Here is a 25,290-nt window from a genome sequence, read left to right on the forward strand (position 1 = left end):
AAATCCAACTGGTAGGTCATTCCTTAATCCCTGTGCCTAATTTTTCTAGGTCTTGCTGTGGTAGTAGGCATTGATTCCTGTCAATAACCACCTTGCCAGTGTAGAAGTCTGGAATTTGGAGCTAAAAGCAAACTTACTTTGAGGCTGAGCTGTAAATCAGAAAAAAAAAAAGCTAAAAAAAAAATGTTCTATTTGTATTAAATGTTATTTAAAGTCAAAGTTACCGTTGATGGAAAAATAAAAAAAACTTTATCACACATATGCTTATATATATATATATATATATATATATATATAAATATAAGCATGTAAGTGTTGGGGCTACCTTATGTTTTTGGAGGTTCTCTCTCTCTCTTTAAGCTTTCCTCCATTAACATAAGTTTGTACAGGTACATGTTCAGGTGTAGTCCCAAATACTTGATCTATGTACCAACTTTCTTTAGTTTGCATCAACCTTTTTTTTTTTTTTTTTTTTCGCCTTTTTAACCCTCTTTGCACCCTCAGTTTGATGCTCACTATTTTTCTTTATTATATTCCTGCTTTCCCTTTCAGCTTCTCTACATTGAATTGGTTCATTGATTCAGCCTTTAATTTTATATAATTTTATTTTTTTAGGTTCTTAATATTCTTTTTTCTTTGTTTTTCTCATTCTTTTCTTTTTCTTACTTTCTTCTATTAGGCTTTGGCATCTTGTGTTTAATATTGCTCCATATTTTTATATTTTCTATTAATTCTTTCTGATTTCATCTATATAGCTAACATAACTGAAATTGTAATTATGGATAACAAAGAATAGAAAGACTATATTAATAAGTAATTAGATGTACTTATTGCTGTGTATCTTATGATTTTAGCACCTTCATCTGGGACAACCGCCGAAATCAAAGGAAAAAATGGCAAGAAGTACTGTCCATTTATCCATTATGGTCGCTGGGTTCTTTCTGCTTAAATTTAGCAGTGTCCCTGGTTCATAATCCATTAATTAATTAATTAATAATATTTTATACCGTTAAATTCTTATAATAAATTATATATATAGGAAAAAAAAAAATATATATATATATATATATATATACACATATATAAACTGTGATCAGAACACACAGAAAATAAATAATACCAAGCTCTAAACAAAAATGAATTGTTGATGCTAATAGTCCTGAATTCAATCACTTTACTGACAGAATCAAGCAGTTCATTTCACATGAATCTACTTTTTCTACTTTTACACCACTCATATATTGAAACAGTAAAAACTCAGCACTGAACCCTGAGGGATGCCACTAATAACGTTAGTCCAAGGAGAGCAGTGCCCATTAATAACCATCATCTGTTCTGGTCCTCAGTCATCCCTTTATCTACAACAGTAACTTGTTCCTACTGCTACACTGCTCCAGTTTATCCAGCAGTCTTTCAACTGGACAAGTATGAAATGCTTTAATGGAGGTCTAAATATGTGATGTCAGAATTATTTTTTTATTATGAATAAAAATATTTTTTATATGAATTTTCTATATTGTATATTTATTAATAAATAGCAGGACACTTTTTCTTTAAAATAAAAAAAAAGTATATTTAAATAAAGCAAGTTATGCAAATTTAAAAGATACACTGCAGATTCAAGCAAAAGATAATAATTTCCACTTCACTAGCTGTTTTTTTGATATTTTTAATTAGCATTAGTAGAGACACATGATGCAAGAAAGCAAGCTTATGCAGCATCAGCCAAAAAAAACCTTCCATTTCACCCCTCCATTCGTTCCAAATGCCTGTCCAGCTCAGCCTTAAATTTAAGCTTCCACAACAAAGGATGGAAGTCTGTTCCACCCATCAACTACCCACTGACTAAAGGTAAATTTTCACACATCGATTCTACAACTGTCTTTCCTCAATTTGAATCTATACCCCTCAAGTTCTTAGTCTGAGCAAGAGGAAGAATCCCATCAGCATTCAGCTTGCTCAACCCATTCAAAGACTTATACACCTGGTGTTTTTCTTTGCATCCTTTTGTAATCTGACTTCGCCTGCCTAACCTCCTTTGTGACTTGATTACAGACTAGCTTATATCTGCCATAGGCTTCTGTGTCGCCTGATACTTTATATGCATCCCATACATTTTTCATCTCTGCCATGAGCCTCATTAATTCATCTGACATCCATTTAGGCCTAAACCCTGAACAGTATTTCTTAGTTGGAATGAAAACGTTTAGAATTCAATGTTGGAATTTATCATCAGTTGATCCTACTGTGCAGAATTTAAAAACTGTCTGAGACCCCTGTAGTCACCTTTAAGAAAGCCCTTCCCTTTAGCCTTGATGGTAGTTATCTTTAAGTAATTCCCACATCAGTGACATTGGGTTCACTGTCACCCAGTGGTTCCTTTATCTGCAAATTCTTAATGCATGAATTCATGTTTCTACAGCAACATGTTGCATGCATGTTGCTGTAGATAAAGAATTTGCTTAAGAATTAAGCAAATTCTTTATCTACAGCAACACTTAAGAAAAGTGTTGCTAGTGTGAGAGTGACCATCCCACAAGGTCCAGTGAATATCAGGAAAGTTAAAATCTCATCTCCCATTATAAGACATTCTGATTTACTGGCCCATTCTATTTCTCTGCACAACTGCTCATTATACTCCTCAGGTTCATTAGGTCTATAATACACACCTACTCTAATTTTTTTCTTTCCCAGTGCTTATGTCACATTAGACAGACTAAAAAATTGCACTGTCCACCAATATCAATTGGATCCACTTCGTTAGATTTTGTGTCTTAACTAACAGCATAACCCCTCCTCCCTTCCTGTCCTGTTTATTCTTTCTGTACACATTGTACTCCCCAAGTTCCAATTGTGCACTGTTTGTCTGTATGACACCACTTGTCTGATATCCCTACAATATCTGCCTTTGATACCTTGACTAGCACTTCAAGCTCATCAAAATGAGTAACTATACTCCTAGCATTGGTGTACATGCACCTGTTTCTACTTTAGTTACCCTAACACAGCCCATGTATTTATTTGTTCCACTATGACCCCCAGTAGTATGGAAATCTCCATTGCCTTGCTTTCCATGCTGCTGCTCATTCTAATAGAAGCAGTGCAAGAATCACTTTCTCTGCCTGTAGCCACTGTTAACCTTTTAGTCTGCATATTCCCCCCAAGCTAGCAGTTTTCCAACCCCTAACACTTCCTTGTTAGGATCCACTGTTAACCTTTCAACAAATATTCTTGCTCTTGCTCTCTCTCTCTCTCTCTCTCTCTCTCTCTCTCTCTCTCTCTCTCTCTCTCTCTCTCTCTCTCTCTCAATGTATGCCATCCCTATAGAAACAATCTCTCCTGTTAACAGTATCACCCTTTGTGCCCGTAAAAGAAGATATCTGCTCTACGTCATCAACTTTTACCCCTGGCAGACACCCTGGCCCTGTTCCACCTATCCTTCTTGGTATATTCCCCGTCTCCCTGACAATAGAGTCACCAACAATAACTAGTTCCTGTGGGACCAGCGCATTCTGCCTCTACGTTGCCTGATGTACAGGAGTGAGCTGTGCTGTTGAGCTGGGCAGCTGAGGGCTTGATGGGCTTCTCATATTAATTTTATCGAGGGCATTTACCCTGCACCTCAAGCTCACATAGATGCCCATCAGAACGCTGAGTTGGCACCTAATTTCTTGACACCCTAGGTCCCTAGCAATATAATCCCTGATAATATTTTTCTGCATTGCTAGGAGTTCGATAAACAACTAAATTCTTCTTTTTCTAGTAATTAAACTATAATGTTCTTTTGGATTCTGTTCTTTAAGAAGACAAAACTATGAATGTAGATGTAAAATGAGTGTTTTGTGTGTGTGTGTTCACACATGAGGAATTCTGTAGAGAAGTGGAGGCCAGAGGTTTATTTAGCTCTCTCTTAACATAAAATTAAATGATTTTGTAATAATTGAGAGAAAAGTGGAGAAGAAATTGCTGAAGTTAAATATAAGAAAGGCAGCTTGGGTGGATGGGATCTATCCAGTTATATTAAAGGAGACAGCAAACGAAGTAAACCCTTAGCCATAATTATGAGGGCATCTTTGGATTCAGGAGAGAGAATTCCCCCTGACTGGAGATACGTAAATGTATGCCCAATTCAAAATGGGGGATCAAAGGGTGACACGAGTAATTACAGACCTGTTAGTTTAACTTCTTTTCTGGGGAAAATAATGGAGTCGCTGGTTAAAGAAGCATTGCAAGATCATCTAGACAACACTATAGTTATAGTTCAGACATAGCATGGATTTTGTTTGATTAGATACTACAATGTGGTCACAAAGGAAAAATAATTGGATGCAAAAAAATAATTTCTTTTTAAAATAAAATAAAAAAAATAATAATAAATTATTCAGCAAGGGGAATGCTAGAGGTGTATTCAACTCTAGCAGTAAGCTACAGAATCTTGAAATAACTGGGAGTAAAGTGGAGGAGAAACTGTTGAAGATAAACACAAGAAAGGCACCCGGGGTGGATGGGATCTATCCAGTTATATTAAAGGAGGCAGCAAAGGAAGTAAGCAAACCCTTAGCCATAATTATGAGAGCTTCCTTGGACTCAGGGGAGGTACCCATAGACTGGAAATGTGCAAATGTGACCCCAATTCACAAAGGAGGATCAAAGGCTGACACAAGTAATTATAGACCTGTGAGCTTAACTTCTGTTCCAGGAAAATTAATGGAGGCACTGGTTAAAGAAGCACTGCAGGATCATTTAGACAAGACTTCAGTTATAGCTCAGACACAGCATGGTTTTGTTAAGGGGAAGTCTTGCCTGACCAACTTGATTGAATACTATGATGCAGTCACAAAAGAACTGGATGCAGGGAATAACTTTGATATTATATACTTGGATCTTAGAAAGGCTTTTGATACTGTTGCACATGGAAGACTGCTACACAAATTGGAGCAGTGTGACATTGGAGGCAAATTGCTGCTATGGATAAAGGTGGTTGAGGGGGAGAAGACAGAGAGTGGTAATCAATGGACACTGCTCATCGTGGACTAATGTTATTAGTGGAGTCCCTCAGGGCTCAGTGTTGGGTCCATTATTGTTTTCTGTATTTATAAATGATATTGATGATGGTATATCAAGCTTAATGTCCAAGTTTGCAGATAATACAAAGGTTGGCAGGGTTGTCAAGGACACTACTGACACTATGCTGCTGCAACAGGATCTGGAAAGGTTGAGCAGATGGGCTGAGAGGTAGCAAATGAAGTTTAACATTGACAAATGTAAAGTACTACACATGGGAAACAGCAACCCCAGAGCAACGTATCAACTCTGTGGTACTACACTGACAGTGGTAGAGAATGAAAGGGACTTGGGGGTGATTGTGCAGGCAGATATGAAGTTCTCTGAGCAGTGCAGACGGGCTGCAAGAGTAGCTCATGGAGTATTGTCAATGATATACAGGAATTTTTCCAGCAGGGATAAGGAGGTGATTATTCCATTGTATAAGGCAATGGTCAGGCCACACCTAGAGTACTGTATACAGGTCTGGAGGCCTCATTTCAAGAAGGATGTAGAGCTGCTGGAACGAGTACAGAGAAGGGCAACAAGATTAGTGAATGGAACAAAGGGGTGCTCTTACGAAGAAAGGCTTAAGTTTTGCAAATTACAGTGTCTGGAGACTAGGCACCAGCGAGGTGATATGATAGAGGTGTATAAAGCCTTGAATGGTTTAAGCATGCTCAATGCTGATGGGATTCTTCCTCTAGCTCAGAAAAATCACCTGAGAGGGCATAAATTCAAATTGAGGAAAGTCAGATGTAGGATAGACGTGCGGAAATTTGCCTTTAGCCAGCGGGTGGTTGGTTGATGGAACAGACTGCCATCCCTTGTGGTGGAGGTTGATAGCCTAAATAAGTTTAAGGCTCAGCTGGACAGGTATTTTGAACGATCAGAGGGGTGAAGTGGAAGTGGGTTTTTTTTTTTTTTTTTTTTTTTTTTTGGCTGATGCTGCATAAGCTTGCTTTCTTGCATCAAATGCCTCTGCTAATGCTAATGCTAATTTTATATCATTGTTGTTTTCTATATTTATCAATGATATTGATGTTTTATCAGCTTAATATCCAAGTTTGTAGATGATGCAAAGGTTGGCAGGGTCGTTAATTACACTATGCTACTGCAAAGGAATCTAGAAAAGTTGGGGATATGGCTGAGAGGTTGCAACTGAACATTGATAAATGCAAAAAACTGCATATGGATAGCAGTAACCCCCGGAGTAATGTACCAACCGGGCAATTCTGCACTGGGTAGTGTAGAATAAAAAATACCTGGGTTAATTTTGCAGTCAGATATGAAATTTTCTGAGCAGTTCATGGAGTCTTGTCAATAGTATGCAAGAATTTTGCTAGCAGGGATAAGGAGATGATTATCCCTTATACAAATGGATAGATGAAGTGGTCAGGCCACATCTTGAATATGGCATACAGGTCTGGAGGACTCATTTTAGGATGGATGTAGAGTTCAAATGAGTGCAGAAAAGGATGAGATTGGTGAGGGAGAACAAAGAGTTTCTCTTACCAAGAAAGGCTTAATTTCTGCAAATTGCAGCATCTGGGAACCAGGCACCTGCAAGGTGATCTGATTGAGGTGTATAAGACCTTGAATGGTTTGAGTAGGCTCAATACTGATCATATTCTTCCTCTTGCTTAGAGTACTTGCTTAAATTAAAATTTGAGGTAAGACAGTTGCAGAATAAATGTGCAGAAATTTGCTTTTAGCCAGCAGGTGATTGATTAATTGTTGGAACAAACTTTCGTTAGTCGTGGAAGCTTAAATAAATGGATGGGTGAAATGGGCAGGGGTTTTTTTTTTTTTTCCTCCCCCTGTATAAGCTTACTTTCTAGCATCATATGCCTCTACTAATGCTAATTTCAGGAACACTTTTGATACTGTTGCACATGGAAGACTACTGTACCAAATGAAGCAGTATGCTTTTAAGGGCAAGTTGCTGCTTTGGATAAAGAGATTAAGTGATTTGGATCAAGTGAGAAAAGACAGAGAGTGGTAATCAGTGGACACTGCTTTCCAAGCACTAATGTTATTAGTGGAGACCCCCAGGATTCAGTGTTGGACCCATTGTTGTTTTCTATATTTATCAGTGATATTGTTGAAGGAAGATCAAGCTTGTCGTCCAAGTTTGCAGATGATATGAAAATTAGCATGGTTGTTAATGACAGTACACTGCTGCAACAGTTGTTCTTTATAATCCTTACAATCATTTGGCCTATATAGCATACATCTACTCTCATTTTTGTTTCACCAGACCGACTCAATATTACAACTCACATCTCTTTGGTGTAATGTTATACAATCTGTGTGCTTCTTAACCAAAAGCAGAACTTCACTCCCCATTGTGTCAGTTCTTTTCATACACTGTACTCATTGTATTCAAATTCTGCATTCTCTACGTCAAAATGAAAGCACCATGTTCTGATTAAGGCCGCACCAACCTGGTGGTGCAAGTGGTGTATTGCACCAGGGCAGCAGAGACCAAGTGGTGGTAACGACCAATGTTCTGTAAACACTAAAAGAGACAGCAAAGATAAGGTGGTAGATGACTCTCATCAACCAGTGCAATACCACCACTTTGCTCATTGGAGGCTTGAAGTGGTGAAACCCATTTTTAGTCTCTAGAGCAAAGTTTCCGGCATCCCCCCACCCCATACTTCTCTTTCAACCCATGTACGCTACTAAGTACTATAGGTTTTGATACCTTTTGTGTTTGGGGTTTTCATAAAAAAAAAAAGGATCTAGAAAAGTTTTGCAGGTGGGCTGAGGAGGTGGCAACTGAAGTTTAACGTTGACAAATGCAAAGTACTGCTCAGGTAGTGGAGAATGAAAAAGACCTGTGGTTAATTGTGCAGTCAGATATGAAGTTTTCCGAACAGTGCAGACATGCTGCCAGAGCAGCATGTGTATCTTATCAGTGATACAGGAACTTTGCTAGCAGGGATATGGAGATAATTATCCCCTTGTATAAGGCAATGGTCAGGCCTCATTTTAGGATGTAGAGCTGCTGGAGCGAGTACGGAGAAGGGCAACGAGATTGATGAGGGAGAACAAAGAGTTTCTCTTACCAAGAAAGGCTTAATTTCTGCAAATTCCAGTTTAAAAGCTGGATTGTTACATAATACAGTCAATTCCAGTTGCTTGGCACACATCAGCACTAGTGCATTTTGGCCCGATTAAGCGGCTGCCCCAATTATCCGAAGTTTCACGTAAATAGTTAAAAATACAATGGACCTCTGGTTTACAATTGGTTCACTGTACAATCAAATCAAGTTACGATGGGCTCACCATAGTAAAGTACTGTTCACTATACGATGTGTAATAAGCGCCGGTCATTGTGATCACATTAGCATTAGCATTAGTAGAGGAATTTGATGCAAGAAAGCAAGCTTATGCAGCATCAGCCAAAATAAAATAAATAAAAAATAACCACTTCCACTTCACCCCTCTGTTCGTTCGAAATACCTGTCCAGCTGAGCCTTCAACTTATTTAGGCTATCAACTTCCACGACAAGGGATGGAAGTCTATTCCAGCAACCAACCACCCGCTGGCTAAAGGCAAATTTCCTCACGTCTATCCTACATCTGTCTTTCCTCAATTTGAATTTATGCCCTCTCGGGTGATTATTCTGAGCAAGAGGAAGAATCCCATCAGCATTGAGCATGCTCAAACCATTCAGGGTTTTATACACCTCTATCAGATCACCTCGCTGGTGCCTAGTCTCCAGACACTGTAATTTGCAAAACGTAAGCCTTTCTTCGTAAGAGCACCCCTTTGTTCCATTCACTAATCTTGTTGCCCTTCTCTGTACTCATTCCAGCATCTCTGCATCCTTCTTGAAATGAGGCCTCCAGACCTGTATACAGTACTCTAGGTGCGATCTGACCATTGCCTTATACAAGGGAATAATCACCTCCTTATCCCTGCTAGAAAACTCCTATATATCATTGACAATACACCATGAGCTACTCTTGCAGCCCGTCTGCACTGCTCAGAAAACTTCATATCTGCCTGCACAACCACCCCCAGGTCCCTTTCATTCTCTACCACTGTCAGTGTAGTACCACAGAGTTGATACGTTGCTCTGGGGTTGCTGTTTCCCATATGTAGTACTTTACATTTGTCAATGTTAAACTTCATTTGCCACCTCTCAGCCCATCTGCTCAACCTTTTCAGATCCTGTTGCAGTAGCATAGTGTCAGTAGTGTCCTTGACAACCCTGCAAACCTTTGTATCGTCTGCAAACTTGGACATTAAGCTTGATATACCATTATCAATATCATTTATAAATACAGAAAACAATAATGGACCCAATACTGAACCCTGAGGGACTCCACTAATAACATTAGTCCCTGATGAGCAGTGTCCATTGATTACCACTCTCTGTTTTCTCCCCCTCAACCACCCCTTTATCCATAGCAGCAATTTGCCTCCAATGCCACACTGCTCCAATTTGTGCAGCAGTCTTCCATGTGCAACAGTATCAAAAGCCTTTCTAAGATCCAAGTATATAATATCAAAGTTATTCCCTGCATCCAGTTCTTTTGTGACTGCATCATAGTATCCAATCAAATTGGTCAGGCAAGACTTCCCCTTAACAAAACCATGCTGTGTCTGAGCTATAACTGAAGTCTTGTGTAGATGATCCTGCAGTGCTTCTTTAACCAGTGCCTCCATTAATTTTCCAGGAACAGAAATTAAACTAACAGGGCTATAATTACCTGTGTCGCCCTTTGATCCTCCTTTGTAAATTGAATTTTTATTCAGTTAAACAGTGATTCTAATTAGCAAAAATAGGAGGAATATTATCCACAGGCTATAAAAGTAAAGATATATTAAACACAAATATACCCTTTATTACCTTACCAATTAAAAAATTAAATGATACGTGAAAATCTGAATAATTAATACATACCGTAATATGTACATACTAACTAGTTGACATTTCTGTTCACTGACATTTGTGGGTGGGGGTTAAAATATAAAACAGTAAAAAGATAGCAGTCAATAACAAACAACACGGCCCACTCACAAATTGCAAGTAACACGATATGTGCAAGTTATGAAGCTTTAAAAATATGACTGAAGAGAAGATTCTGAAAATTAATTTTTTTATATGATTGAATGTTCCATGGAAGTGTAAACACATTTCACCATAATAATCCACAGAATTCCAGCTGTCGGTATTATCACAAATTCACTAAGATCGAGTTTACTATCCATTTATGATAGATTGCACTAACAGAAAAGCCCAATAATCAGGTGAGTGCTGATTGTTTTTTGTTGTTTTATGGTTGTGACCTCCAGAAATCCGATTGAACCACGTGGTATGGTCGGAGATAATCATAGGGTAATCTCCAGTGCTGCGGTCTCCTGCCCTTATTAAATGGCATGTTGTCCCAATTAAGCAAAGTGTGGCTATTTTCTCGATTGTGTTCTGTTTTTTTAAAATTTGCCCCAAATAAATGGCTGCCCCGATTAACCGGTGGCCCAAATAACCAGAATCCACTGTAATTGTTTTGCATGTTAACACATTCGCTGCTTCCTTATGCAAATATATAGCTTCTGATTTTTAATCCAACTTGAGGAAGAACCACCCTACTTTTTAGAATCTTTTCTTCCAATTTGACTGAAGGAAAACCAGATATTTTGTCAAGAAAACCTCACCGGGTTGGCTGATTAATTCAGTCATACTGTGAAAAGAAAGCCCAAAAAGGCTTGTCGGAAAAGTCTGCAGCAGAAGTGCTAAGCTTTTTTCTTATCTTTCAAGCACTTCAGCAATTTGTCTACAAACTTGAACAGTGCAGTTTCTTTGGAATTTCTTTATATGCTTGTTGGTGTGAATTCTGATATGAGAAAATAACATTTCCACTGATCCTCAGACAGATTAGCATTATATTTTGCCCACTTCAGATGCTGGGATTTCATTTTTTGCATCAAAAGTGGCTTATTTCTTGGGCAACTTGTTACTAATCCCAATGAGAAAAGTAAAAAAAATAAAGCAAGTAGCTACGTACTTACCTTTACTCCTGTATCCTCCCCCATGCTGTTTTGAGATCTGTCAATGAGGAACTTGTTTTGGACACACAAATGGACCAGGAATCTGCCCTGTGCTGCAGAAGATATTCATTGAAGTCCACTTCCTTTTTTCTGTTTAGACCAGTGGTTTTAAACCGGGGTGCCCCAACAACATTTGATGGGTGCCATGTAATTTGGGTTTAAGTTACTTAAACTTATTGTTTTTTTTTTTTTTTTTTTTTGTTTTTTTAAATTATATGTGTATTTCATTATAAAAAGGTGTACAGTATCTTTTTAATTTGTGGTAATCTATAATTGATGTTTACTTAGTACCTCTATATATATTTTTTAATATTTTACACCCACACACACACACACACACACATACAGAGAGAGAGAGAGAGCGAGCGCACGCACGAATCGGATCTAACAGGCAGAAAATTGACTAGGGGTGCCCCAAAAAAAAAAATAAATGACTTAGGGGTGCCGCTATTAAAAAAAGTTTGAAAAACCACTGGTTTAAACTGCCAGTTTATGATAATTTTTCATAATAAATGTGCCACTGTTGACTGATTACACTGAATCCTTTTAGCTTTTTCATGTGTAGAATTTCCTACATTCAATATAGCAGCAACACTTTTTTCCTACATGGTGTTAATTGCGAAAACTTAAGCATTGCAATAGTGCAGAATACTGGACTCGCGTATCCAGTGAAACTACTTCACTTACAAAACATGATCAGTTATTAATCAGTCCAAACTAGAGTTTGAACAGGCTAAGAGTAGAAAACTTGCTTCTTGCCCTAATGGTAGCCGAGCATTCTGGTCTCTTGCCAAAGCTATTTGCCCATCTTTGCTGCAACTTTTGCCCATCTCTGCTCCCACCTCTGTCCAAACCAGATGGTTCTGTTGTCACTTCAGCCAAGGATAAAGCTGACCTGCTAGCATCCCATTTTTCTTCCAGCTCATGTATTAATGATCTTGGTAAAATGCCTCCCACCATTCCTAACATGCTCCATTCAATGCCTCCTGTGGTCTTCCGTCAAAAGGATATCAGAAGGATTTTGATGAATCTTGATGCTAAGAAAGCTCCAGGTCCTGATGGTATTTTTCCACTTGTTCTCAAAACCTGTGCTCCTGAACTTACTCCTATTCTTTGCCGCCTTTTTTCACTTTCTTATTCCAAAGGTGTTTTTCCTTCTGCTTGGAAATTTGCTCATATCCAGCCAGTTCCTAAAAAGGGTGACAAATCCCTCCCATCCAATTATCGTCCCATTGCAATTACTTCTACTCTTTCTAAAGTAATGGAGAAATCAATTAACCGCCAACTCTTAAACTACCTAGAAACCTTCCGTCTGATCAACGATCGCCAGTATGGATTCCGTCAGTGTCGATCCACTGGTGATATTCTGGCTTATGTTACCCATTTATGGACTAATTCAATGGAAAGGTTCGGTGAAACACAAGTAGTTGCTCTTGACATCTCAAAGGCTTTTGATCGTGTTTGGCATAAAGGTCTTCTAAACAAGCTTCCATCTTATGGTTTGCCAACTGTTTTTAGTAATCGGTTATCCAGTTTTCTCTCTGATCGCTCGCTGAGGGTGATGGCAGGTGGCTCTCTGTCTTTAACTTCTCCACTAATGCCGGTGTCCCCCAAGGTTCAGTTCTTTCCCCCACTCTTTTCCTCTTGAATATCAATGACCTTCTTCCATTGACTGGAAATCCTATCCATAGTTTTGCTGATGATAGCACATTGCATTCAACGTTCCATTTTGAGAAACCTTGTCCAGCTCAATCAGCTTCAAGTTCTCGAAAATCTGCTACCAATTCCTTAAATGCCGATCTTCAGGTAATTCTCCAGTGGGGCAAAGACAACTTAGTTGATTTCAACCCTTCTAAAACTCAGTCTTGTCTTATATCTCGCAAAAAGGATTCTTATGCTCCTATGTTTTTCTTTAGTGACACTCCGATTTCTAGGCAAAATGATATATCTCTTTTGGGGATTACCCTGACTTCTAATCTCTCTTGGCACAAGCACATTACAAATATTGCTTCCTCTGCATCTAAAAAACTTGGTTTTCTCTTTCGCTCTCGGCGTTACTTTTCTTCCAAACAGCTGCTCACTCTGTATAAATCGCAAATCCGCCCCGCCATGGAATATTGTTCCCACATCTGGGGTGGTGCCCCCAAAACCTCTCTCAGGCTTCTTGATTCCATTCAGAAGAGGGCAGTTAGGTTAATTAATGATTCATCTCTAACAGAGTCTCTCCACTCGCTTTCTCATAGACGCACTGTTTCTGCTGCATGCCTCTTCTACAGATACTTCCATGGGCACTGTTCTTCTGAATTGGCTTCTATAATTCCCGCTCTCTCTTTCAAAACAGTCCGAACACGTGCCACCACCAGCCAACATCCATTTACTGTCCAACTTCAAACCCACAGAACCAACTTTTCATCTTCCTCATTTATTCATTCAGCTGCCGTTTTCTGGAACAACCTTCCTTCATACGTATTTCCTGAAAATTACAATCTACAGAAGTTCAAGTCCAGTATCAACAAATATCTTCTTTCGTCTTCTCAACCTCCACCCAAGCACGGTACTAATTACTATAGGTTCTAATACCTCTTGTGTTTGGGGTTCTCATAAAAAAAAAAAAAAAAAATGATATATTACCAGATTTCACAGAAATTTGATGAATTTTGTAAGTGATGCAGTGTTTTTTGAGCCACTGTATACAAGTTATTTTTTGGACCAGATTTATTGTGATGTTATAAGACTAACAATCCAGGATTTTTATATTTGGGGTAAAAATGTAACCGAATCCCAGTGTTAAAATAGAAGTTAAAGTTTAATTCTTGTTGACATGGGGGGATTTTTTTGGAAGACATCTCAAAACAGAAGAAAAGTCTTAACATTATACATAAGAGTATAAAGTATTTACAGGAAGTTAAATGAATAAAAAATTTTAATTCCCAAAAGTTTCATTTCTTATCTTTAAATAAATTCAAGTATGGTCATGCCAGAAAAAAAAAAAAAAAAAAAGTGTTTCACTTCTTCCAAAGGTACTAATCCATCTCTGCTTGGAATTTCCTGAATTGTCAGCTTTAACTTATTGCAGTAATTTTTACAGCTCAATGGCTAAAGGAATTAACACAATGAACCTAGTGTTGAACTTACTTCTCCATTTCAGATAATTATCTGAAATGGAGAAGAAATGACCAAATCAGCTGTTCCTGTTATAATAGGAACAGCTGATTTGGTCATGCACAGAGAGGTTGGGACTGTCTCATTTGGCAAGCAGTACTTTCTCAAACACCATAGCATTGTAAATAGAGGTTATCTTTATATCAGTAAAATATGTTAGAAAACCAGATACTGAGGAACATTGGGATCAAAGTTGCATAACAGACTTGACATTGTAGTTAAATAATTGATATTTTTATTTAATTATATTCATTACTTTATATTTCAGAACAACAGATGACAAGAGAAAATGTGGCTCCATCTCCTCATACAATTCCTTTACCAAATGACACAAGTTCCTCTGTTGCTCCACCTGTAAGGGCGCCACTTTTACCAACTCCAACATTTATAGAACCACAACGCATGCCACCTCCTCTTGCTTCTGCAATGTCAGGCCCACCACCACCGTTACCTGTGCCAAATTCTGGGTTGCAGTTTCCTGAGCAAGGACCATTAATTTATCCACAGCCGGGAATCATTTTTCCTCCTCCTCCTCCTCCAGCTGCTGGGCAGGCAAGCATTTATTTAATTTTATGATAAATGTATTTCATAGAATTACAATGCAAGCTTGTGTTCATAAAGATTTACAATATTGTATACCAGTTAACTATAAGGTTTGGTAAATGTGTGTTTATACTGTAATGTGATATCTTCTTATTATTTTATTTATTTATTATTATTATTTTTTAATATATAGATGCCACCACCACCTTTCATAACACCACCACCACCACCTGGGCCATTGCCACCTCCAGGAGTTCCTCTTCCCACTGTTATTGGGCCACCTCAGATATCTCTTCCACCTCCTATTCCACCACCACAACCTCATATTACAATTCCTCCTCCTGTTCCTGCACCTCCACCTCAAACTTCTGTTCCACCTCCAATCCCTCCTCAGACCAATCTCCCACCTCCTGCTCCTATTCCATTACCTCAGACTAACATGCCACCCCCATTTATTCCTGGACAGCCTCAATACCTCAATCCTCAGGGCCAGCCTATGTATTATATTCAGCCTACAAGTACTCCTGCTTCAGTCACCGTAGCAGATCAACCAGTAAGTATTTTAAGAAGTAAAAATTAATTTGGATGTTGCTGTAGGGAAGGTAATTTTGGCCAAATGTAAAAGTATTATATTTTTGATTATACAAGTTTACAATATGTTATAAAATAAATAAATATATTATTGTTTACCTTTGGTTAACACTGACAAATATTTTCATATTTGAATAAAAAGAAATTCCCATAGAAATAAATCTGATGGGGAAAAATCAGGGCTTTAAGTAGCTAGCCAGGTGGGCAGGAGCAGCAGTGCGTAGCACATGCTTCTTGATTAGACTGGGGTTCGAACCCGTGACCACCAAATATGGAGGAAACGGAAAGGTCAGGGAATGACCACCGCATATCCCCAGAGCAATATGGCCTTTGTTGCTAATGCTCCTAAAAACCAAACAACAACAAGTAGCTAGCCATCCATCTGCCTCATCAGATCACTCTCTGACTATGCAGTTGAAATGAAGCAGCTCCTTGTCTTCTTGGACCAAAAATGTTAATAGCATTTCATCAGTGTAATTTTCTGACGTGCCTTTAATGTGTCTGTGAATAAATGCCCACACTAGTATGTGGGTTAGTTAGAGAGTGGGCATCTACCCAGTGAGGATTCTCATTGCTTCATTTCCATCACTAGATGTCTGTAGTTGGTTTTTTGTATTTGCACTGATGATACCCACTCATTTAGTTCCAACTCCTCTGTCATTTTGCCCCATGTAGTTCTTGATGCAACTAAGTCCTGCTTCGTTCATAGTTCTTTTGTATATATTGATATGGACTGCTTGCACAATTATTAAAATAGCTGATGTTTTGCAAAATATGCATTACCTTTCCTATATGTTTGAGTAAATTTCTAATGAGTATGTGTTTGGCTTTGGCTTTTGGTATAGAGCTAATGTAATTTGTCACAAGCCTCCTGTTGACTTCCAGTATTAGTATTCATATAGACAAATCTAGTACCATTGTATAGACTGATATTCTTAATATCAAGTATAATCCCAATTGGATGAATGGTCTCTGATAGTAAATGATAAAGTTGTAATGGTTAACTTGTGAAATCCAGTAACCTAAGATCTGACCCTACCAGATGTTGGAATTTTCCTGATTTCATTGGCCATATTATAGTCACACCAATAAATAAATAAAGTTGTGCTGTACAATGTATTCTACAATGAGAGAAAAGTAACCTACAGTACAAGGAAAGCATTATATAGTATTAGTACTAGTAATGGCCATATGGTGCAAGGAAACCTAAAACTTATGCTGCACCAGCCAAAAAAAAAAAAGAGTAAAATAATAATAAATAAAATAAAATAAATAAATAATAAAAGAAAAGTAAATACGTAACCTATGCGTTTCCCTCCTCCCATAAGTAACTAACTATCCAGCTGACCTTTGAATTTCCCCAAACTGTCAGCCTCTACCACTCATGTAGGTACAACAGGTTTTGCATATTTAACTCCTCACTGTCAGTTTTTGTAAGTGTAACATTTTCCAGAATAGTTTTGTTTGTGTGTGTTTTTTTTTTTTTTTTTTTTTTAAGTGCCATAATTTTCTGGAACATGTTTTTCTTTTAGAAGAAATATTTAAGGGCAGCTGTGGGTTAATTATATTGGCACTTCAATAAAATTACAAACAAAGCTGTTTTAAGATATTATTTTATTATAAGGTAACTTTGAAATAATGTACAGAAATGATTTTTTTATAATATGATAAGTCACTATGCATTTTGTTTTTCAGTATTTCTATGTAACAAAAAACACAGCATCTCAAGCATTTCTATATGGAGATGCTGTATTTACTCCATTGACAATGACAAGACTTGGGCTTGTGCTGACCTTTGAATTTTTTTTTTTTTTTTTTTTTTATGAAAACCGTAAGCACAAAAGGTATTAGAATCTGTAGTACCCAGCACCATGCATGGATTGAAGGTTGAGATGTTTCTCGACATCATACTTGAATTTCTGTAGATTGTAATTTTCATGAAATACGCATGAAGGGTGGTTGTTCCAGAAAAAAGAAGTTGAAAGAATAAAAGAGGAAGAAGAAAAGTTGGTTTTGTGAGTTTGAAGTTAGGCAGTAAAAGGTAGCTGACTGATTGCAGCATGTGTTCATGGGTTTGGGAGGGAGAGAGAAGGGGGGAAGAGAATTACAAAAGCCAGTTTGGAAGAACAGTGTAATTCACGAGTCAATATAAAACTGCTAATTTTACGAACTCCGAGACAGCACCATTACAGACTGTTTCTAGACTTACTGGTTTCTTTTCAGAATTTCAGCAGTGGGTTCATGAGCCTGTTTAAATGTGCACAAATTTTGTTTTTTGTTCATTTGGTAATTTTCCTTCCACATGTCACTTGACGGCTTAGTTTATTAATTGAGACCACCTGACAAGAAATCAGTAATTTTCCATGGCAGTATATCAATTTTTAATTTGGTGGTAGCTCTGCGCCTGTGCGGTACCTCTCCAAAATAATGATCCCACATTAAAAATTTCAATTTTTTATCAGTAATTAAAAATCTGAAATTTTTTTCTTCCTTTCTTGAATGTATGTCTCTTGAGAATAAGAGTGTACCTATCTTTATAGGCACACTCTTATTAGGCGCCTCCGTAGCCAGGTGGGAAGGAGCAGCAGTGCGTAGCACACGCTTCTTGATTAGACCGGGGTTCGAGCCCGTCACCACCAAATACGGAGGATGCGGAAAGGTCATTCAGGGAATGACCACAGCATGTCCCGGAGCAATATGGCCTTAGTTGCTAATGCTCGTAAAAAAAAAAAAAAAAAAACAAATAACAACAACACTCTTATTGCAATCTATCCTGTCTTTTTTTATTATTATCAATTTATTTTTTATTATTATTATTTTTATTTCTGCAGAGTAACTGAACATGAGAACCTCTCAGGTTCCACTGTTGCAACTATAAGGGAAAATGAACAAGTGGTGAGGCATCTTACACTTGCAGTGCTACCAAGTTTCAAATTACACATTAGTATTTATTTACAGATCAAAGCCACTTGCTTTTCCTCTCACATGAGTTGTTCTGAATGACGTATTGTTTACATATAAATAAAGAGGAGAACTCTGAGTGTTCACTAAAGATATGTACCATTCCATAACAAACAAGATACATATTTCAAATTTAGTGCACTGTGAATAAATTAGCTCCATTTTTTTTTTTTTTTTTTTTTTTTTTTTTTAATATTTAATTTTTGATTAAAAAATAGAAAGTCACATACAGAAAGTATTGCAATCCATTAAGAAAAGATGAAATATTAGTATTGTTGAAGAATTTGAAAAACTCAGTTGTCCAGAAAATAATAAAAAAAAAAAATGGTACCTGTCAGTTGTCACAACTGGGGGTACTTCCACCACAGTTAATATATAGCAGATTCACATCTTTTGATGGTGGTATTCAGTTAAAAAAATAAATTAATAATTTCAATGTATTTTGATATGTGTGCATAAGCCCAAGCTTTGTTGCTATCAGTGGAGTGAACACAGCATTCCCAGACAAAAAAGAAAGAAAAAGAATAGCTTAATATTATTATATTATTTAGATGCGTAGTGGCTGTATTGAAATAAAATGTCACACTTTTATTGATTTCTGGTCTTCAGTCTGTTTTATTTTCCCATCTTTCATTTTGTTTCTAAGATGGCAAACAAGAATGCAATTCATGGTGAAAACAATTTTCACATAGACTGTTAAACCTTGTCTATAAATTTGATAATTAGGTATCTCATCCTTTGCTGATAAGTGAATTTATGTTACGTATGCGATTCTTGCACGGAAATTGAACTTGGCCTGTTATAACGTACGATCACTCATCGGTGAAGACAGGATATTAGAGCTGGAAAAGGAATTAGAAAATGTGAATTGGAATATCATCGGTTTGGCTGAAACAAGAAGAAGAAATGAATCACTTATAAGTTTATCAAGTGGAAATCTGCTGTACACCAATGGAAACAGCGAAAGGAGTGAAGGTGGAGTTGGGTTTCTGGTCCATAAAGATTTTAAAAACAACATTTTGGAATTCAAAAGTACATCACCAAGGGTGTCAAGACTAATACTCAAGATTTCTAAGAGGTACAAGCTAAAGATTATAATGATTTATGCACCAACATCGAGCCATGATGATGAAGAGGTTGAAGAAATGTACACTGAAATTGAGAGTCTTCTAGATGAGCAGAAAACCCACTACACTATTATTATGGGCGACTTCAATGCTAAGGTTGGAAAAAGGCAAAACAGCGCGGAAAGAGGAACTATAGGAAATTTTGGAATTGGTGAAAGAAATAAAAGAGGTGAAAGACTTGTGGAATTTGCAGAATCTCAAGGAATGTCAGTAATGAACACTTTTTTCAAGAAAAGGGTGAACAGAAAGTGGACATGGAAGAGTCCAAATGGATTAACAACTAATGAAATCGACTTCATTCTCACTAACAGAAGATATATTGTGAATGATGTTACCGTCCTGAATAAGGTAAATGTTGGAAGTGATCACAGAATGGTAAGATGTACACTTGATATAGATGTAGGAAAGGAAAGGAAAAAACTGACTCGAGTAAATAATACAAAGGTCTTTGAAATAACAGAGGAGGAGAAAAAGCAGTATGTACTGGAACTGAAGAACAAGTTTGAGCTTCTGCAGACTGCTCAGGACCAAGATATCGGCGAGGAATATTACAACTTTCTGAAAGTGATAAAGCCCAAGAAACCTATAGGGAAACAGAAATCCAAAGAAGAAAAAATTAGTCAAGAAACACTTATCATGATGAACCAAAGACGACAAATGAAGAGCAAGAAAAACACTGACAGGGAGAAAATTGAGTATACTGAGTTATGCAAAGCCATTAGAAAGAGACTCAGAGAGGACATAAGAAGATTTAACACAAGAAAAGTAGAACAAGCATTAAGGGAAAACAAAGGATTTAAATCAGCAGCCATGAGCAGTAATACAGAAAAACAAATGATACTGAAACTGAAGAATAGCGATGGTGTACTTATAAACAGCAGAGAAGGCATAATTCAAATAGCGGAAGACTACTATAGAGAATTATACAAGGAGCGAGGGAATGATACCAGCAGTGGGGAGGGAATGATACCAGCAGTGGGGAAGATGGATTGCAAAGTAGCAACACATACGACATACCCGATATTCTTCCTGATGAGGTAGAACATGCATTGAAGAAAATGAAGAATCGGAAAGCCCCGGGGGAAGATGAAGTTACTGTAGAGTTGTTAAAATTGGGAGGAAGAGACATAACACAAAAACTGGCAAGGCTCTTCACAAAGTGCATTAGAAAAGGTGTGATGCCTAAGCAGTGGAATAATGCAATCATAGTTTTGCTGCATAAGAAAGGAGATAAATCAGAAATTGGAAATTATAGACCAATTAGCTTGTTATCCCATATCTACAAGTTGTTCACAAGGGTCATTACTAACAGATTAGAAAGAATACTTGATGAGAATCAACCGAAAGAGCAAGCTGGCTTTAGGACAGGATTCTCATCTATGGATCACCTTCATGTAATATCACAGCTAATGGAGAAAGCAAATGAATATAAAACACCACTATGCCTGGCATTTGTGGATTATGAAAAGGCATTTGACTCCATACAGCATAAGGCAATGTTTGGGGCACTGGAAAGACAAGGCATAGATACTCCATATATTATGATTTTGAAGAAAATATATGAGAGTGCTACATCCTTTATTAGACTAGACAAAGACAGTAGCAAATTTAAAATCGAGAAAGGAGTTCGACAAGGAGACACAATATCTCCGAAGCTGTTTACTGCTGCCCTTGAGGAAGCTTTCAGAAGATTAGACTGGTCGCAGAAAGGAGTCAATGTGAACGGAGAGTACCTAAACCATTTACGATTTGCAGATGACATTGTGGTCATAAGCCACGATCCCAAAGAATTAGAGGAAAATCTTAATCAGTTATGCACAGTTAGTAAGGATTTTGGACTAAAGATGAATATGGCTAAAACAAAAGTAATGATGAACAAGTATGCCACGGAAAGGGAAATAATGATTGAAGGAGCAGTAATCAAAAAGGTGGAGTCATATACTTATCTGGGACAAGTTATTAGCTGTAATAATGATAAATGGCTGGAAGTCAAGAGAAGAATAAATTTTGGATGGATAGCATTCAGGAAATATAGTCACATACTGAAGAGCAATATCCCAGTTTGTCTGAAACGTAAAATAATGAATCAATGTATACTCCCCACCATGACTTATGGAAGTGAAACTTGGGCACTCACCAAAAGAATGGAAGAGAAGCTAAGAACTACACAGCGAAGAATGGAACGAATTATATTGGGAATCAGACTGTTAGATAAGAAGAGAAACACATGGATTAGGCAGCAAACTCAAGTAAAGGACATTCTTATCAAAACTAAAGAACTAAAATGGTCTTGGGCAGGACACATAGCTAGAAGACATGATGACAGATGGACTAAGAAAATAACAGAATGGTACCCAAGAGGAGCTAGAAGAAAACCTGGAAGACAAAGGCGGAGATGGATAGATGAAATTCATGAGTTTTTGAGCAGTAAATGGATGGCCAGTGCTCAAAACAGAAGGAACTGGAAAGTTGCTGGAGAGGCCTTCATCCTGCAGTGGATTGAAAATGGCTGATGATGATGATGATGTGATTCTTGTTCGAGATCTTTCTCAACCATTTTTCAGTTGATTGAACAATTCACCTCCACTGGTGCATTATAGCCTTATCAGCTGTAGTGCCTTTAAATCCATAATGATCAGTGCAATTAATTTCTTATTTCTAAAACTTGGCAGATATACAAAGGGGTTCAAAAAAAAAAAAAAAGAGTTGTATTCATCCAGATGTAGTTATGATGGAAAGCTGTTTTTTTTTTTTTTTTTTTTTGTTGTTGTTGTTTGATACCTTGAAATCTCTTGCAACTACACAAATTTTGGTTTTGATCTGACACTGTATTATTATTTTTTTTTCTTTGATGCGTTGAATGAAGTGAAGGGTGGTGTCAAAATGGATAAAGTGAAATACAGATCAGTGATTCAGTTCCTCTTTCTGCAAAGGAAAATACTCAAATCAGTCCACAAAGAAATAATTGCAGTTTATGGAGAAGACTGCCCAAGTTATTACAGTATTGTTGCACATTTGCATAAACAATTCAAATGTGGAAAAACCCCAAGGTGCTTAGCAGATCGTTGAGACATCCAAGCCTCACCACCACCAAGATATATTGTCGGAGGGGGGAAAGGTTTTTCCACCATTGTATATAATTTTGCATGTTGGATTAATGAATTTTATTAAGGTTCTGGATAAAAAATCATTTCAGCTACCTAAAGGAAATATTTCTCAATTTAACAGATGCAAAACTGAAGAAAAAAAAATTTTTCGTTGGGCTTCCTGAAAGATGATATATAAAGATGAAATAAACTCCTCAATGATGATATATTTGGAACAGAGTGACAGTATACTGAACTAGCAGTTTGGGGATCTTTTCAAGCAGTTGTATATGGATTCCTGGGAAGAAATAAAGAAGATAATTATAATCTCTATTAACTTTACTGCAGTGTTATAAACAATGCCTTCAGTCCCTGAAGTTTGGAACGCCTCTCCCAAGGACTCCAACCAATCCTCATACGCTGCTTAATTTTTCATTCCTTCCTATTTGCTAAACCAACTCACCCCAGCTGTCTCCCTAGCACACAAACCAACCCTTCTCTAGAAATTCCTTATCTATTTTTTTTTTCCCACACGGCAGCATGGCCCTTTCATGTTTGCCAGTAACCTCCAAAACACTCATTTTTGTTTTCACATTTTCTCTGCTAAATATGGCCAATTTGTCAATATATCAGCCACCCTGGCGCTGTTTCTTTTTGATGCGAAAACTGGGCGTCCACTACTTTCCTGTTTACTTCCTAACGGTGGCTTTGTAATCCCATTTTACGGTCCTATTGTTCTTGCCCTCAGCAACCCTTTCTCGCCCGTTCTCAAATGGCACCCCCTTCTCTAGTCATTGTGCTGTCTCTGTTTGTTCTCTTGTATTATTTAAATTACTTGTTTACCTTAGCTCCTATTTAACATATACGGCTATAGCTGTCTATTACTGAATCCAGTGTTTCTTCACACTTTAACCTTATTTACATTAAAATTAAATATCCAATCGTAATATTTACTATCTTTAAATTAATACTCAGGCATTAATGCTAATTCTCACTTTCCATTGCCCTTCCTGGATTTATTTTAGCAAAACAAATATTTCTATTTTAATTTGTAAGATCTACATCTTACACCTGATAATACATTCTCTGTCAACATAGCCTGTGGGCAAGCTCTCCTCTTTCGTCATTCAGAGATGCCGCGAACATGCCGCATGTTCACCAGAAATGGTGAAATGCCTCCAATCTGGAGATTTATTAATAGAGACCATCAACCCTTGACACTCTGAACTATTATTACATCTCGCATCCTTGAGTGGAATCCCAGTTCAAATCTCACCACATACCACCTTCAATTCTTCAAAGGGAGTAATCACTGGATGTAATTTATTGAACGTTCCTGAAGATGAAATAGTCCAGGAACTTAAAGATCAAAAAGTCACTCAGGCAAAATGGATCATGATCCGAAAAGATGGAAGTTACGGAGTATAATTTTAACTTTCAGTTCTCCAAACCTACCAGCTTCAGTCAAGGCAGGATATTTAAACTGGTTTTGAATTTAACTTTACTGCCATATATCCTGAACCCCCTAAATGTTTTAAATGCCAGAAATTTAGCCATTCCCAGACAGCATGCCATGGAGATGCAACATGTGCAAACTGTGGGTAAAACTCATACACAAACAGAATGAGGCACCAACTCCACATTGTCCTAATTGTAAGAGCAACCATCCAGCATACTCCAAAGACTGTGACCTCTGGAAGTTGGGGGGAGAAAATACAAAAAAAAAAATAAAATTGAAAATAGTTTCCTACCAAGAGGCAAGAAAATGCACTTACAGTCACCAGTCAGTAGCATGTCAGACAGAAGTGTCCATCCATCCAGACACATCGATCTCAGACTGGGCTCTTGGTGGAGATGGATGCTGGACCGAGTCCATCATCCAGCATCCATCTCCACCAAAGGTAGTAGACCAATACAGCAAAACACCACTGACAGTTCCATCCCAGAGACTTTCCCATTGTCAAGCAGTGGAGAATTTGCAAAAAATCAGATCCAGTTGAGGTGAAACAATCTCACCTATCAAGCATGGACACAGATGATACCACAAACTCAGAAGATCTGCTTGAAATACATGCAGGTGATGATATGGAAGAAGGTCCCCAAATTTTTCAAGAAAAGAAAAATCAAAATCCGACAGATATAAACAAGCCACTCACAAAAAGCAGGCAGACTCCTCTTCCACTCATAAAACCAAATAATGAAACAAATCATACAATGGAATTGCAGAGGTTTTCACAGCAATATTGATGATATCTATGAACTAATTCACCGTTACAATCCTGCTGCCATATGTTTACAAGAAACGAATTTAACAACAAAAATATCCGTTTCGTCAAAAATACTAGCTTCAGACAAGATAGATCTGAGACTAACAGCCCTCATGGAGGAGTGGTTGTACTCGTGGACTCACGAGTCTCCTCCAGATGCATTTCATTGCAAACACAATTGGACATGTGTAGTAATTGGTATCACAGTTGTCACGCTGGTAGTAATTGATATCACTCTGACACTGGGCTTAATTTATCTTCCGCTGAACCAATCATGTACAATTCAGTGACTGGTAAATCTTATTTCTCAATTACCATCTCAATGACATCATCCATTATGGGGTTCTCTGGTCTCAGACAAACGTGTTAGTTGTCTGACGGACATGTCCGTCTGAGACCAGAGAACCCCATAATGGATGATGTCCATTAAAATGTCCTAATAA

General features: G+C 37.5%; 1 protein-coding gene across 1 annotated transcript in view; it reads left to right on the forward strand.

Moving 5' to 3' along the window:
* Positions 1–25,290, forward strand: part of Set2 (SET domain containing 2) — a 434,699-nt gene that overhangs the window by 332,792 nt on the left and 76,617 nt on the right. The window contains exons 15-16 of the mRNA XM_090387799.1: positions 14,541–14,824; positions 15,009–15,368. Of these exons, the coding sequence (XP_090243925.1) occupies positions 14,541–14,824; positions 15,009–15,368 (644 nt within the window). The remainder of the gene's footprint in view (positions 1–14,540; positions 14,825–15,008; positions 15,369–25,290) is intronic.

The sequence above is a fragment of the Mastigoproctus giganteus genome, chromosome 13 (genome assembly GCF_048544385.1).
Source record: "Mastigoproctus giganteus isolate SK-2022 chromosome 13, ASM4854438v1, whole genome shotgun sequence".
Classification (NCBI taxonomy): Eukaryota; Metazoa; Arthropoda; class Arachnida; order Uropygi; family Thelyphonidae; genus Mastigoproctus; species Mastigoproctus giganteus.